This window comes from Cynara cardunculus (genome assembly GCF_001531365.2).
Source record: "Cynara cardunculus var. scolymus isolate 2C chromosome LG 16, CcrdV1, whole genome shotgun sequence".
In the NCBI taxonomy this organism is placed as follows: domain Eukaryota; kingdom Viridiplantae; phylum Streptophyta; class Magnoliopsida; order Asterales; family Asteraceae; genus Cynara; species Cynara cardunculus.
The window spans coordinates 691909-708109 of record NC_037543.1 but is presented as its reverse complement, the minus strand read 5'-3'; the positions used below and the strand labels follow the sequence as shown (position 1 = coordinate 708109).

The following is a 16201-nucleotide window of genomic DNA, read 5'->3' as shown; positions in this document are numbered from 1 at the left end:
TAGGTCTTGATCCGGGACGAGGATCGGGTTTGACCAAAAAGTCGAGAGACAAAATGATAAGTTACAGAATTCACCAACAATAACTTTTTTTCAGAATTTATAGAAAAATATAACATTTTTGATGGAAGGATGTGGCTATTTAAAATTAATTTACAATATTCCATTGCTTGGTGTCGGTGAGCCGACAACAAGAATACAACTACTGGGTCGGAATGGGCCGCCCAGCCCGAAGTAAAGAAACCCAACCCTACATTGATCTATTCAAATATGAATTGAGCTCATGACCCTTGTTAGGCTCGAAAAAAGCCCAAACAGGCCATTACCCATATTCCAGATAGCCTTATTTTATTGTATGCGAAATAAAACCTTGTCGTTTTTCGTCATTTTTGGACGGGCTTTTCCTCGAGTGCATCTTCGAGCCCATGGGCTTCTCATTACGAATATTGTTATTGATGAATCTTGACAAATTATTATTTGTGGGTAGATGTTCTTTTTTCGACCTAGCCCGACACTAGACTAGATGGGCTCAAGGTCTAAGTTTGGGTTGAGCCAACTCTTTGTTGGCTTATCACCGATTGTTCTTTCTTTGATTTTGCCATGTCCATACCACGAACCCAAAGACGACAAGTAAGATCAATGACGGGCCGAGCCAAACCCATCCACTGTCGTTCTTTGACCTCATACCCATTTGCCATATCTTGAGGGAAGCTGTTACGTTTATATCCGTAGCATTATTGAATAAGAACACTTGAGCATCATCGTTGATCGCTTCTGTTGGATATATACGTGAAGTGATGCATGTTCTTCCACCTTGTGCATAACCTTCAACGATCGAATGATCCACCTACAATGTTTATCTTTTAGTTTTATATGGTATTTGAAGACGTTCAATCGTTCAAGGGTTGAGAATTGGTCATACGGGTCTCACGAAAAACCTTGGGTCTCACGTGAACCCAACCCTATGTGTTTGTGTGTGTACATATATATATATATATACATATAATAGTGTTCTAATAAGTTGGTATGATGAAGTTAGGCGTCTTAAAAAGCCTATTTTGTTGTCATTTTCAAAAACAAAATTGGCTTAAGAAAGAAAATTACCAAAATCCTCATCGACAATTTTTCGTCTTCAAGGACGGGGACCGTGCTACCATAAATAGACTTGTCGACATCCGTTGCAATGGAAGATCTAACAACGATGTTAACCAATAGTGAGCCCAAAACAGTAATTGCAATCGTTGCAGATGATCCATTTGTACTGAATAATCTTAAAAAGAGAAGAGAAACAAAACCTTGATTGATCGATGCAAAATAAGATATCGAGATCGCCACGGATGCCTTTGGCGATATAGAAGTAAGCGGGCGTGTGTTCGGTGAGGTTCTTGTTCGCAAGAACCAATAAACCAAACGGCCCTAAAGCGCCTCTCATGCCGGCTCCTCCGTGACCACCACAGTTATATGGCACGGCGGCTCCTACCCGTAATCTATTGGCAACCTTCTTGCCAAGCTCAAACTCAACCATTATATCCAACTGTCAACAAGGGAATTCATCGCCAATTTATCATTACATAAGATAGAAGTAACGGTGAATCCATGATTTTTTATGATGGGGGCAGGACTCGGAAGAAATTTATCGATAGAGGGGCGGAACAATAAGTTTGGGTCAAAAAGTTTTAGGGTGGAATTTTTTTAGGTTCTGATAGGGGCGGTTGACCCCCATATTCTTCATGTTGATCTACTAATGGATAGAAGCGTTTTTGAATGCGTACCTGAGATGTTGGCCCGACACTGAGTGGCACAAGCGAGCCAGGCTCGAGTTGAATCTCATCGAATATTTTAAGATCATATCGCAATTTATCTATCTCTTCAATCGGCCATTGAATCAAATTGCTACCCGTTGCTGGATCAAGCGCAACTGTTCGTGGAATCGCCTAAAAATATCGACAAACGAACGAAAACCAGATATAACTTAACGAACATAATCATAAGAAATCAACTTTAACGATGAAAATAGCTTCAACTTATAAACCAAACAAAAAACCAGTATATAAGTGTGTATATATATATATATATATATAATGATGCTAAATAAACATAGATGAACAATCATGAATAATGGATAATTTTGAAAAAGATTAGGAAGATTTTTTAGCATTAATTACTTTATCGTTTCGAAACCAACATCAAGCTCTGATTGCTTCACAAAAGATCTTCCCTATATGTATATGTATATGTACATGTACATGTACATGTACATGTACATGTACATGTACATGTACATGTACATGTACATGTATATGTATATGTATATGTAGCACGTTTCAAATACAACTCATTCTATTTGTACAACCAATACAACTCTAATCTAAATTGTCTATTTTATTTTATTTTCAGTTTTTTTAGTTGATAATTTGTAATTACCTTTTCCACCTCATCAAATACTGATCGTAAATGAACTAATTGATGGTTAGGATGGGGTTGCATTAGTTGTACAAATATATACATATAGGTGAAGGATCATGTGAGAAGGAGAGTTAAAGTGAGAAGCGTAAGAATGAATCTAGAGCTTGATCACCTTTAATCTCAAACGCACTCATAAATCACACTTGATACGGGGATTCATACGGTGCATCCCATCCTAATGCATATTGAATGGTGGAGATCCATTTTTACGCTTCTCACTAGAACCCAACTCTATACATATTATATATATATATATATATATATATATATCACCCAGACCCAGATCTAGGGTTTAAGACTTACAGACATAACCTCTACCCATAAATAGAACGATTGTTTCTGTAAAACATATGTGTTTGTCATGTGAAAACATACCATAAGAGAAGCCCAACCCTTTTGAATATCCGAAGCCTCGCTATCGGTCTCTTTAATCCAACTCCACAAAATCCGTCTTTTCTGGTTTTGATCATAAAACGTTTTCGACGCATAGTAAATCCCGTAATCATACCGTAAACCAATCCCGACGTCAATTTTTGGATCATCCGGTACCCATTTTCCGGCCACTTGGTCATACTTTCCGATCGCATAATAATCACATCGATCATCATCCATACTAGCTTTCAAAACATGCTTCACATCCGGCCCGTAAGCTCCGGTATCAAGACCGGAATCTTTTTCCGACACCGGATAAAAGTCCACACACTCCCACATTCCGGTGCCGGCGACGTCATGCAACCACTCCTTTTGAAGCTCATAACTTTTGAAATCTTTAGTATCATACAATAACGCAATTCCGGTTTTATTAATTTTAGAACCAATCACCATCCGCCACTTGTCGTCGGCGGTGAGCCAGGCGGTGGTGGGGTCACGGAAGTCTTTTACTCCGATCCCCGGTGGTGGAACAAGAACCGGGTTTTCTGGGTCTTTGATCCAGTGGACAAGAAGGGGGTCAGATGGGTTGGCCGGATAAGCTAGGTTTTGGACCTGAACCGATTCATTGGTTGAACCGGTGTAAAGAACCACAAGCTTGTTGTTTGGAAGAATGGTGGTGGACCCCGTCCAGACGCCATTGACGTCGTACCACTGGTCCGTGTCCATGGCTATCGGAAGATGGCGCCAGCGAACCATGTCTCGTGAAACGGCATGACCCCAAACGATTAGACCCCAGACCGGAGCCTTAGGGCTATATTGGTAAAATAAGTGGTACCAACCTTTGTAGTAAACCGGACCTGTGTATAATAATTACAGATACAGTTTTAAACTTCTGATCACGTGAGATCAACCTGTTTTCATGAGACTTATGATATTATAAACTAACACTCAACTTTCACAGAAAAAACACTGTGAATGTTAAATATTTTTTGTACCTTTACAGTATTTTATTGTGAAAGTATAGTATAGTTTTTGTGGTCTCATAAAAACAGACAGGCCTCAGAAGAACCCAACCCTACAAACATTTGCCTCAAATGTTTGGTTTGTAGGTAAAGGTTCAAACAACTTTCTGTTTATCTCTATGACTTGGGATCACGTGAGACCCGTATGTTTTCGTAAGACCCGTGAGACCCATTTTTTACACTTGAAACTTCACAACAAAACGTTGTGAAATATATAATATTTATATACGATAAAATAGAACAAATAAACTCACACATTGGTGAGGTTTGAACTCCTGACCTCCTAGAAAACCAAAGACTCACATACCGCTAGCACAAAGCCCCTTTAATAAATTTGACTCGTTATTTAGGTGGGTGTTAAACTTACCATTTGGATCTACAGGAATATGAAGCCAGAAATTGCACCATCAAGAGAATGTTCGACCACCACGGAATATTTAAAAAATAAAAAAAAAATTAGTGTCTTGATGTATACAAGTGAAAAGCAGTAACAATTGTATGATTTGGTACAGAATAATTAAATGGTTAAAAGAATTTTTATGATATAATATAAAATGAAATATGGTTGTTTGGTAATTAGAAATTAGGGTGTTTAGCGGGTGTTTGACAGTTGTTGAAAGGTTTGGTGTAGAATGATTAAGTGGTCAAAATGATCAAGAGACTCTCATGATATAGTGCAAAACGAAATATAATTGTGTGGTTGGTAATTATTTACAATGAAATTAGGGTGCTGAATGCTTTAGAGAGACCCAAGATACAAAATTATTCAGAGAGTTTTAGAATCATTAAGAGGCCTACTTCTTTTCTATCAAACAAGATTCACCTCTTAAGGGTTGTTTGTTTACCTCTTAATAGTTCCATTAAGAGACAACCTCCGAATCGTTAAGAGGTGAATCTTGTATCATGGGCCTCCCTTAACCATTCAGCACCCTAATTTCATTGTGAACAATTACCCAATAATTATATTTCATTTTGCACTATATCACGAAAGTCTTTTAATCATTCTGACCGATTAATCATTTTGCACCAAATTATTTAGAAACTACTAAACATCCCCTTAAATTTTTAGAGAGACCTAAGATACAAAATCATTTAGAGAGTTTTAAACCCATTAAGAAGCAAGTTTTTTTTTTGGACAAACAAGATTCACGTCTTAATGGTTCAGAGGTTGTGTCTTAATGGAACTGTTAAAGTTGGTTTTTAACGTTAAAACCAAATACAACCGTCTTATTAAAAAGAACAAAATGACATTTTTACCGTTCATCCAGTTTTTCTCTGGATAGAAATGGAATGCAGGTGCTTGCCAACTCAACATTTCAGTCGTCCATTCAGACGAAGACGTCGACGATGGTAAGCTGAATGACTTATCGGAAACACCTTGTTCTACTGGATTCAGTCGTTCCACCAATGGATCACTGTCTGGTTGTGTTTCAATGTGCACATTTCCAACTATTAAAACTACCAACAACCCAATGGCCAACAGTGCAGATACCAAAACAAGAATCGATTTGCTCGGTCGTTGTCGCTCATTTTCTTGACGTTCGGATGGTAACGACGGGACGTAACCGTAATCCGCGTCAAGAAGACAGGTGGGGTCAGTCGGGTTTTCAACGTCCGGTTTAGTTTGAGGTCTCATTTGTCACAAATGTATGGTGTTTTGCTAGTTGAATCTGCAGAGTTGTGATTGCTTATATTTCAATATAATTGAGTTTAATGGTGTAAAACTGGAATGAAAGACTGTGGGAGAAATATAAGGACAGTTTAAAATGTGTTTGGTAGAGAGAAAATGTAGAACACACACTAAAGGTGTCAATGTGTGTGTGTGTGTTTTTTTTTTTTGAGGGATTTTCGTTATTTTGTGGTAAAATTAAGATCGATATAATATTTAAAAGAGTAAAGTACAAATTTGGTCCTTGTGGGTTGTTGAAAACAACACTTGTCGTTTCTAACGGCCGTTAATTTTTTTTTTTAACCATAAGGGTGGTGTCTGATTGGTTTTAGCTTGGCTCCAAAGGTTAAAAGTATCAGGATGTCCCAGGTTCAAATCCTAGGAGGAATAAAATCCCCTTGTGGTTACGGAGGTTCAAATGCGGTGACTCCGGGTTATCTGCAAAGCAGGTGCTGGGATTAGTCGGCTCGCATAGCAGATTGGATATCCAGGTTAATAAAAAAAAAATTCGTTAAGTAAGAGCATTTTCGTTTTTTTATCAGTAAAAACCACAGGGACCAAAGTTATAATATCGATTTTGATTGGGTAAAAGACAATTTTTTTCGATAAAATGACGAAAATGCCCCTCATTCAACGAACATTAGAGGAAAGGATCAAATCCAGACGTTTTTACAAATTACGATGACTATATTGTAATTTTGAAACTGTAGAAAGAAAAAATGCTATTTTCGACGAACCACGGAGACCAAATTTGTAGTTTACTTTATTTAAAAATAGACAAATACGTCATATCGTTCAGGGTTATATTTATATGGTTTTCGTTGTTGAATACTAATTAGAACACATAATTGAATCAAAATTGATCGTTCTGTTGCTGTATTTTACAGCAATTACCAATTTATATGTCATAATCTCTTAGGGGTCGGTTTAAATAAACATGGGAAGGTTAGAACATATTATTCATATGTGAATTATTGTAAAAAGAATCTACTTGAAGATGTATATTTGAACAACATTACAGATTATTCATATGGGTTCACATATGCATTTTCTAAATAGATTTTTTTTTATAATTTACATATAAATCTTCCCTTCCTTATTTATGATATTTAATCTTTTTAATTAAAGCTCTTACTAATCTTGTAATAATCGATGTTTTCTTTAATATTATGATTATATTTACTTGGGATTTGTTTGTTGGCAGCTTAATGAACTTAGTGGAACTCTCAGTTTATTCGGTTAGCAATACATAACTGTTTGATAGTAACTTAATAATATAGAAAGTGGTTTATTCAGTAAATACATGTTTATTAGTAGCTTAATGAATTTAATGGAACTTATTATAGTTTATTTAGTAAGTTATACATGACTATTTGATAGTGACTTAATGATATAGAAAACGATTTACGGGTTATTTGGTTGGTTTTTCTTTAAGTCATGTATGGATAAAGTTGTCTCATGGATTAATATATCCGTATAGATTGGGAAGTGTTCGTTTTTGGGAGAGTATTTTCATAAATGGAAGAACATGTTCTTTACTGGGAAGGGACAAGTTCAGAAAAAACTTGGTTTTCTGCATAAAGCTCCCTTCTAAAAGCTTACTGAATAGATGGAAGGAGCATGATCTTTACCGAATAAGACTCACATCTTCTTCGATGAACTATACATGACTGTTTGGCTTAATAATATAGAAATGTCGTATTCAGTAAGTTTATAGGGGAGAGCTTTATGTAGAAAGACAATTTTTTACAAACCTGACCCTCCTAACTACAGAACATGTGCCTTCCAATCTATAAAAAAAACTTTTCAAAACAAAAACTTTTTCAATCCATACAAACAAATTAATCCACTTTAACCATACAAGACTTAACGGAAAACCAACCAAACAGCCCCTTTTTCTACTCGATACAAGCTCATTCAGAACTTGACTCGACATTGGAAACACTAGAAGCCCGACAATCGAGTAAGCAAGAACATGGTCTAACCGTACAACAATGTATCTTCTCATTTATCATCAGCGAAAACATGGATGTCGAAAGAGTTATGCAAGTAACATAGCAACGTTGTTGCTTTCAAACGAGGATTACAAACAAGATAACGAGATTGAGTTCAGAAACGTTTGCTCAAACGTTTGGTGGTGGCCATATCTTTCCGAATAAGTCCTCGACCCTCTTTGCTTGGTTGGAATAACCGTCCATTCCAGACGTCAGAAGTTCCAACGCTGCGGGCCCCATTGCCGAAGCAAAGCTAAGTTGGTCCCACTTCACCAACTGCAGATGGAAGAGAAAGGTTAGATAGGTTCAATAGTTGCAGATAAACCAAACCAAACCAAACCAACCTAGTATATCTCATTCGAAAGTAGAACGTTCTTTTAACCCCAAAGCCTGGCCCGGTCCTGAAGAAGCTCGGACTTTTTTCGCTTTACAGAAAACGGGCTTAGGAGGCCCGGTTCCAAGCCTGAAAAAGCCCGAGCCTTGTGCATCTTTGGATGCAACTGAGGATGGAAACGGGACAGGTAATACATCCCCGATCCCCGTTTAATCCCCCATCCCACGCCCCGACTAATCCCTGACGGGTTTGGGGAATTCCCGACAGGTTTGGAGAACCCATTGGGTACCCATAAAGTAAAACAACATAAACAATAATGTATTTCAAAATTAAAATTAAAATTAAAATAAATCATCACTAAATTAATTACCAATATTTATATAACATTAATATAGATATATATGAATAAATAAATAAATATATATACACACACAGGGTGGGTTCGGTATAAGAGAAGTTATGGTGAGAAGCGTAAGAAGAAATCTCCACCCTTGGATCAATCATAATTGAATTTCAACACTAATGAGGTGCACTGATCAATTCCCTTCTAAAGCGTAATTCATGGGCGGGCATGAGATTAAAAGTGATAAAAGGTTCATATCTCTTCTTACGCTTCTCATCATAACTTCCCTTCTCACACGATCTTTTGCCTATACACACATATATACATATCTTTAACAAAATAAAAAAGTTGATCAGGGTTGGAATAGGGACGGGTAGTAGAGATGGAAATTTTACCCGTAGGGGCAGGTACCCACGGATACCCGATCCTAATGGGGCAGGGATTTCCCGTTTTGGCGGCTAACAAGGCAGGGACGCGGATTTATTTTCTCACCAAAATCGGGTTTGTGGCGGGATGACATTACCCGCCCCTAATCCGACCCCGATTGATTTTTTTATTTAATTTAATATATGTATATAGTGTGTGTATAAATAAATATATATGTTTAATTATACATTTATTATTAAATGATGAATATATTTGATTTTGAATATTGGTAATTAGTGTAGTGGTGATTCACTGTAATTTTAATTTTAAAATACATTGTTTTTATTGTTTTTCCTTTTGAATGGGTACCTAACGGGTTCCCCGAACCCGTCAGGAACTCCTTTCCCCAAACACGTCCAACATCCGTCCGGTTTCCATCCCTAGCGGGTAGCCGGGTAGTGCAATCCCCATTCCCGCTTTGGATATGAAAATAAACCCCTGTCCCGCCCCATTACCAGCCAAAGTGGGGAATCCCCACCGGTACCCATGCCAACGGGTAAAATTTCCATCACTAGATGCAAGGCATAAATCATTTATTATTTGCATACCATAAGGTTAGTTTTGTCATTTTTAAATTAATGGTTAGTTTGCAACAAGAGCATACCTCTTCATCAGTGAAGTTATAAGCAGTAGCTGATTGTGAGGATAATCTTTTGACAAATGTATATTTCTCATCATCAGGAGTCACAGATTCTTTAAGAGCTTGCAATATCTTCAACGGAGTGATGATATAATCAACCCTGCATTATTATTAGTAGTATCCACTGATTATTTGTTGGTCTAGACTTTAAATAAAAGGGTATTCGCCACCCTCTGGAGCGCCCCCACACTCATCATGGGGGAGGTAATCCCGCATGCGTCCCCAAAGAATCGGTGCTTGATCTTGAATCCAGGTTCTCAAACATATGGATTACACCCACACCTCTACCACTAAGACAGACGCACACGTAAGAAAAGGGTATTCGCCACCCTCTAGAGCTCCCCCACCGCACAGGTCCCACAGTCATCATGGGGGAGGTAAATCCCGCATGCACCCCATTGGCAGAGATTCGGTGCTTGATCTTGAACCCAGGTTCTCACACATATGGATTACACCCGCACTTCTACTGCTAAGACAACAACACACAAAGAAAAAGGGTATTCGCCCCCCTCCGGAGCGCCCCCACTGCACGGGTCCCACAGTCGTCATGGCGAGGTAAACCGCGCATGCATCCCATTGACGTTGGAGCAGTGCCCAGGCTTGAACCCAGGACCTCACACATGGATTACACCCACACCTTACTGCTAGCCGCTAGGACAGACCAGTTTGGACTGTACTAAAACACATAATATTAAACGATTAAGAAAATAGCATGTACCCTAAAACATTGAACACGTCTTGCTTGTTTCGGATTGAGGCAACCATCAATTTCGATTTATGCCCGTATTTGTGAATATAATTGTAAGCTTTTGTCACCTGAAAGAAAAGAATGCATCAGTCTGAAACCACCATCTCAAGTGTAAGTACAAAGAATAATCGAGTTCTAAGACTAACCAAAGCCAATCCCGGATCTTCTCCTCTTTTAAGGGCGGCTTCAATCTCAGGATCACCACTGTGGTTGCGTGCCCAATCCTGACAATGTGCAAAATTGGGGTGAGCTTGTGGCTGAAGGCTATGAATTCTGCAAAAAGAAAAGGGTATTACGCCATCCTTTGGAGCGCCCCACTGTACCGGTCCCATGGCCAACATGGAGGTGGTAAATGGTGTGTCCCAACGGCAGGTGAAGGGGCTGATTCAGTAATAATCTAGGGGGTGCCTGTGCCCCCGCTCTATCGTCCTAACTCAATTGGAAATTTTCAGGGGTCATAAGGGTGTACCCACTTTAATTCGATGTTGCTTCCCTTAATAAATGGTGTCAGCTTACCAATACTGTAATTGCATGTAATTATATATGTTCCATCATCCATGTTCGAATCCCTTTAACTCTTTTTATTAATTTTGTAGTGATAGCAAACAAAAAGAAGGAAAAAACCACTTGGGTGATGGAAAAAACCACTTGTATGTCATTTTTAATTAGAATGTACTCTTTACAATTAATTTTGGCTTTATTTTATATTATCTTATTTAATTTGGCCCCATTTGAAATTTTTTCTGGATCCACCTCTGGGCAGGTGGGTGGTGCCTGGAGTCGAACCCCTGACCTCCCACTCATTCTGCAAGGATGCCCACCTCCTTACCCGCTAGGCTAAAGCTGCGGGGACTTGAAGGCTACAGATACGAATCAAGGAAAAAACTTTTTTGCAAGGACAGAAAGGAGATGTTGGGTGCAAAGACTTGTCCGAGTAACACTTGGGTTGCCCTTTACCACATTGAAATTTGAAAATAACGATAAAACAAGAAAAGTGAAGAGTAATATACCCTAAGGCGACCAACAAAAATTTGAATAACGGAAGCACCAGCCTGAGCAGCAGCTGCAGCCTGACAAAAGCTGAAGAAGAATAAGGTAGTCAATAATTCAGCAATAGGATCATGTGGTACGCATCTTCAGACCTACTTTCTTGTTCTTCCATTTTTCACCCAAAACAGAATGTACAAATCATCAAGACCATGGAATTATAGAAACAGAAACTTGAGATCAGAATAACTAAATGCTATAAACTGATGTCAAAAGCTTGTAATTGAATTGATACGTGAAGGAATTCACTCCAATGGCATTCGAGAGGACATGGTCTCTCCAGAGCAAAGCTCGTATTACAACTGAATTGAAGAAAACAGAATGACCCCAAACAGGAAGCTTCCCGCCCACAAAAAGGCTCCCACACACTAGACAAAAGGAAAACCCGAAAATACCCCTAAGGACTTATTCAAAACAGAAAATAWGKAATTMCWTATTTTCTGTTTTGAATAAGTCCTTAGGGGTATTTTCGGGTTTTCCTTTTGTCTAGTGTGTGGGAGCCTTTTTGTGGGCGGGAAGCTTCCTGTTTGGGGTCATTCTGTTTTCTTCAATTCAGTTGTAATACGAGCTTTGCTCTGGAGAGACCATGTCCTCTCGAATGCCATTGGAGTGAATTCCTTCACGTATCAATTCAATTACAAGCTTTTGACATCAGTTTATAGCACTAAAACACTTGAATGATATCCAAGAAGGCACTTCGTCTATTTTATCAAGGATACTGTCGTATGCAGGTACCTCTTATCGTGTGCTTGCTGGTATTGAATTCAAAGACCACTTTCGGAACCCAAATAAGAACAAAATGTCACTACCACTATAACAAAATCGGCATTATAAGACACCAAATATATCTAAATGTCCTAATAGACTGCTTTATAGTGAACAACATAATAGAAGCCACTTAATTTACACTTTTAGTAGCTTTCCCATGAAATCAAAACACTATTTTCTACATAGATAAAGACATATGTAAAGTTTTCCGTATATAAACATTATATCTTTCAAAGGTAGCACAACGATGATTATAAATGGCAGTACACTGCATACTAACCAGAGAGAGATAATATCTTCAACAATTTTGTCATAGCACACATACCTATACACAAAAGTCATATGTGTCTGTATACCCTCAGATTCCAAGATTCTTGCTGCCTCAATTCCCTAATGAGAACGATTAGCTTGTACACACTAAAAAAAATTCTCCAATAACATCGAAACATAATATCCTAGGGGGCGCTTGGTTCATTGCAAGGAATAGAAATGGGAATAGGAATGTTGGGGAATGGAAATGGGAATGAATCTCATTCCCTCCAATGTGTTTGAGGAATGCTTCATTACCCCGTATCTGGTAATGACCTTTTCATTGCATCAAACCAGACACTGTTAATGATTTTAAGTTTCATTCCGTACCCCCTATTTCCACCAGCCAAGCACCCCCTTAGTGCGTACTTACTTGCCAAGTTGAGGGGATTTTGAATAATAAACGCTCTGCAGGGATGTCAATGCTATTGTATAATTGTAATAGGTCTTGCACCTGCATGCCACAGTAGAATTATAAACTATGCATATTAGTGTAGCCCAGATCAAAAGTAAAGGGTAAGATAGTAAACCTTGACATTCCCATATGTAGATGTTAGTTATATATATAGAGAGTACAAAAAGCCAATTACATTTGCATTATGACGACAAGATCTAAAGTAGCCGCTCATAAAATTTGTATTCCTTTTGGAAGAAAATATTTTCAATATGTTGCATTCATGGTGATCCATTTTCTGATGTAAGAGTGTCGATGTTCTGTTTATATTCTACGGCAATTAGCCACTTCAAATACTGTCTTCATAACTCTCACATAGCCTCAAATAAATAAACCTTACATCATGTTTACACCTCACTTGCATGAACAGAAATATATATATGCCTTGAAGCCAAATTTAGTATGTTTGAAGATAAGATCAATCAAATGGTTATGTTTGGATGTTCAAAACAACAAACAATTAGCAGATAATGATTAAAGGTGCTTGCAATACAACCAAAATATATTTATACGATGATATATCCACAAATGAGTGATCCAGCAGCGATAAGAATCATGTCGTCTTGAATATATCAAATCAAAGAAATAAGTTGTAGTAGTTGAGCTACAAAAGAGCCTGGATAGTCTAAATGCTAGTAATTAGCATGGATATAAAAAATCCTTCAGGTCCTCCCCCCCCCCCTTGCGTTGTTTGAAAAATCATTAGCAATCTGCGCACTCCATCCCAACATATCTACCCGCAATGAAAAAGGCACATAGTTCTATAGGTGTGTAATTAGTACACTTTTTAATCATCTAAATGACAATTTTACCCTTAATAATAGGAGTGATGAATTTTTCCATCTCATAATCAAGGGTAGAATTGGAAGTGGGCACTTATTTTGGGACGAAGGAAGTAAGATATGACCATTACAACAGCAACGCAAAGTAAACACAGAATTAGAAAGTATATATGTGATATAAGGACTAAGGAGTTCAAATGACAACCATTACTATACCTTCGCAACAATGGCATGTGTATCATATGCAAGGCGAGCATCTACTTCAGTTGAAACACGGCCAGGCACTAGCCTTGATAGCTCAGCACCAACATTTACTAAAGCCTGTTATTTGTCATTTAACCGTTAAAAATGATCAACAGGTAGAGTAACCAACTGTATAGATGCCACTAGCTACAGACAAAAGATATACCTTATTCACGAAACATGTCATTCGAGCATTTGGGGTCTCTACACCATAACACTCCTTATCTGCCAATGCAGTATCCACAGCACCCTACAGCCAAAATGTAATCCATAGAAACCTTACTAACTCGACAATGTCTACTCAAACCCGTAATATACACAAGCACAAAATCTTTTCTCCCCCATCTTTTTTAGTTTCACCATTTTTATGTAGTTTTTTAATTCATTTTTTGCCTACCAACATCTTTTTGGGATAAAAGAACTTGTTGTTTGTATATCACCATCAATCACCATGAACCATCAGACTTTTTGTAATCATTGGGAGACATTTGTATATATCAAAGCAAGTAAGGGGCTGTTTGGTTGGTTTTCCATTAATTTTTGTATGGATAAAATCATAAAATCTGTCTGTAGGGATTATTCCGTCTGTATTGATTGTAAAAGGTTTTTGTTTGGGAGAGTTCTTTCATGGAAGGGACCGTGCTTTTTCAATTGAGAGGGTCAGGTTTGGAAAATTTTGGCTTTCTGCGTAAAGCTCCGCTTACTACTTTCTATATCATTAAGCCGCTGTCAAACAATCATGAATAGCTGATCGAATCAGATGTGAATCCCATTAAGCTGCTAACAAACATGTCCTAACGTAGAGATATAACCAGATTCTAGATATACATTCTTCTAACCTTAAAAGTTGTATCAGGGAGGCTGCAAATTCCCAGTAGAAGAGATGAACTAACAGTGGCAGCAGTTGGAGGAAACCTACATATAGTTTTAAAAGTAAAAAAGATCTTTTATAACGTAAACAAAACCTGCAAATTCCGAATAAAATCACTGTATCAACCAAGCAAAATGATTCATCTACAAAACCTCTCGAAATCATCGAAGACAACAGTATCCGGTACAACTTCGCTATATCGTGACAAAGCATCTAATTCAGTCCTTCCACCTGCAAATTAAATACATCAATAAGTTAATCAAACCTACAATACATTAAACAAACAAAACTCAAATTCGATCTACCAGTATTGGGAGAAGCAGAGAAATCAGTGAAGGAGGCTCGGATTTGACCATATGATCTGTGAGATTTGAAAGAAGCGATCGGGTGTAGGGATCGAACTTGGAACCTTGAGCTTTTTTTATCCTGTTGGTGATGGATCAAGAGGTAAATTAGTAGTAAAAATTGAAAGAATCTGTTGAATAGATGAAATTGGGGATACCAGAAGAAGAGCAGAGGAAGAGGAGAGTGAAGGAGCGTGGAATGAAGCTGTTGCCATTTCCGATTTGCAGGTGAAAGAGAGAGTGAGTGTGAATTTTGGGGAAGATGATGGGGAAGGTTTTATACATCCTCCATTTTTTTCAATTAAATTTATTGCTATCGTTTATATTTATATATCGGGTAAGCAACAATTTATTTAATAAACACTTATGGTAAGAATCATCAGTCTTTATTTATTGGATAAAAAAAATTTATTCTTATTTCGTTCTTTTAAATAAGTTGTTGATAATTATTATATTCATCCGATAAAATTATATGATTTAATAAGTATTTATTTAAATAAATATTTAGTAAACAGCCCTACGATTGTTGATAATGTATAATTGATTATCATATCTATTAAAATATTTACGGTTTTTTTATAAAAATATTTTGCAATATTTATTGTCATTTTTTAAATATAAAAATTAAGGCCTTTTCATCTTATCCTTAGTCGAGGTTTGGTTTGATGTAACCGGTAACCTCGTTTTATCCGCCAAAGTTCGAACTCTATCCAACGACAATATTAAATTAATAAAAAACAAAAATTAAAAACTTAATTATAATTATAATTGTAATTGTAATTATTACACGATTAAATTACATTTTCGTTCCTATGGTTTGTTAAAAATTGAAACTTTCGTTCTTATGCTTCCGAAATTTTAAGAATAGATGTCGTAACTATAGAAAAATAACGTTTATTATATCACGTATTTTATATATTCGAAACACAATGAATTCGATGATAACATCGATAGATAATTATAAATTCGTCATGTTAAATTGTTGTATTTATTTTTAACTTCAAAATTAATATTATTTGTGAATAACACGAAATCAAGATGCATAAAATGGTCGGATGACTAAGAAAACATCCTTAAAACATGTTCTTACTCGATTTTCTATAAGATAACAGGTTTAAAACGGATCCTACCGATTTTGTTCTAGAACATTGCAATTTAACTTCCATTGATGGTCGTGAAACCGGTTTACTCACAATTCTCTCTGTATCAAGTCAAAAAAAATCTTGAGCGGTCAAAGCTAAACAAACTTATGGCAACAGTTACGTATCTTCTTTCAAATATATATAATATTTATATACGACAAATATTCACACACATTAAAGATGCTAAATTAGGCCAATGCCAACGCAGGACCAACTAGGACGAGTAGGAA

General features: G+C 37.1%; 2 protein-coding genes across 2 annotated transcripts; both read right to left on the bottom strand.

Moving 5' to 3' along the window:
- Nucleotides 1-568: 568 nt before the first annotated feature.
- Nucleotides 569-5493, bottom strand: LOC112529538 (acid beta-fructofuranosidase 2, vacuolar-like). Its single transcript, XM_025140860.1, has 7 exons — nucleotides 5115-5493; nucleotides 4225-4233; nucleotides 2839-3692; nucleotides 1770-1931; nucleotides 1293-1531; nucleotides 1102-1189; nucleotides 569-844 (listed from the first exon to the last, which is right to left on the bottom strand). Exons 1-7 carry the CDS (start codon nucleotides 5491-5493, stop codon nucleotides 569-571), a joined length of 2007 nt encoding a protein of 668 aa, XP_024996628.1.
- Nucleotides 5494-7509: 2016 nt separating this feature from the next.
- LOC112529420 (transaldolase) lies at nucleotides 7510-15117 on the bottom strand. The gene is made up of 13 exons (XM_025140694.1): nucleotides 14988-15117; nucleotides 14791-14911; nucleotides 14638-14716; nucleotides 14454-14529; nucleotides 13781-13864; nucleotides 13588-13692; nucleotides 12509-12589; nucleotides 12152-12216; nucleotides 11022-11091; nucleotides 10158-10235; nucleotides 9982-10079; nucleotides 9228-9363; nucleotides 7510-7796 (listed from the first exon to the last, which is right to left on the bottom strand). Exons 1-13 carry the CDS (start codon nucleotides 15042-15044, stop codon nucleotides 7650-7652), a joined length of 1197 nt encoding a protein of 398 aa, XP_024996462.1. The 5' UTR covers nucleotides 15045-15117; the 3' UTR covers nucleotides 7510-7649.
- Nucleotides 15118-16201: the final 1084 nt, after the last annotated feature.

What these genes read in the sequence shown, in the direction of transcription:
- LOC112529538 (XM_025140860.1), bottom strand. Translation starts at nt 5,493, where the DNA reads ATGAGACCTCAAACTAAACCGGACGTTGAAAACCCGACTGACCCCACC. An exon ending in AGGGTTGGGCTTCTCTTATG is followed by an intron (nt 1,932 to 2,838) that starts GTATGTTTTCAC and finishes CGATATTTTTAG; the next exon opens with GCGATTCCACGAACAGTTGC. An exon ending in AATTGTCGATGAGGATTTTG is followed by an intron (nt 845 to 1,101) that starts GTAATTTTCTTT and finishes TAAACATTGTAG; the next exon opens with GTGGATCATTCGATCGTTGA.
- LOC112529420 (XM_025140694.1), bottom strand. Translation starts at nt 15,044, where the DNA reads ATGGCAACAGCTTCATTCCACGCTCCTTCACTCTCCTCTTCCTCTGCT. An exon ending in CACATGCCATTGTTGCGAAG is followed by an intron (nt 12,590 to 13,587) that starts GTATAGTAATGG and finishes TGTGGCATGCAG; the next exon opens with GTGCAAGACCTATTACAATT. An exon ending in GACGTGTTCAATGTTTTAGG is followed by an intron (nt 9,364 to 9,981) that starts GTACATGCTATT and finishes ATAATAATGCAG; the next exon opens with GGTTGATTATATCATCACTC.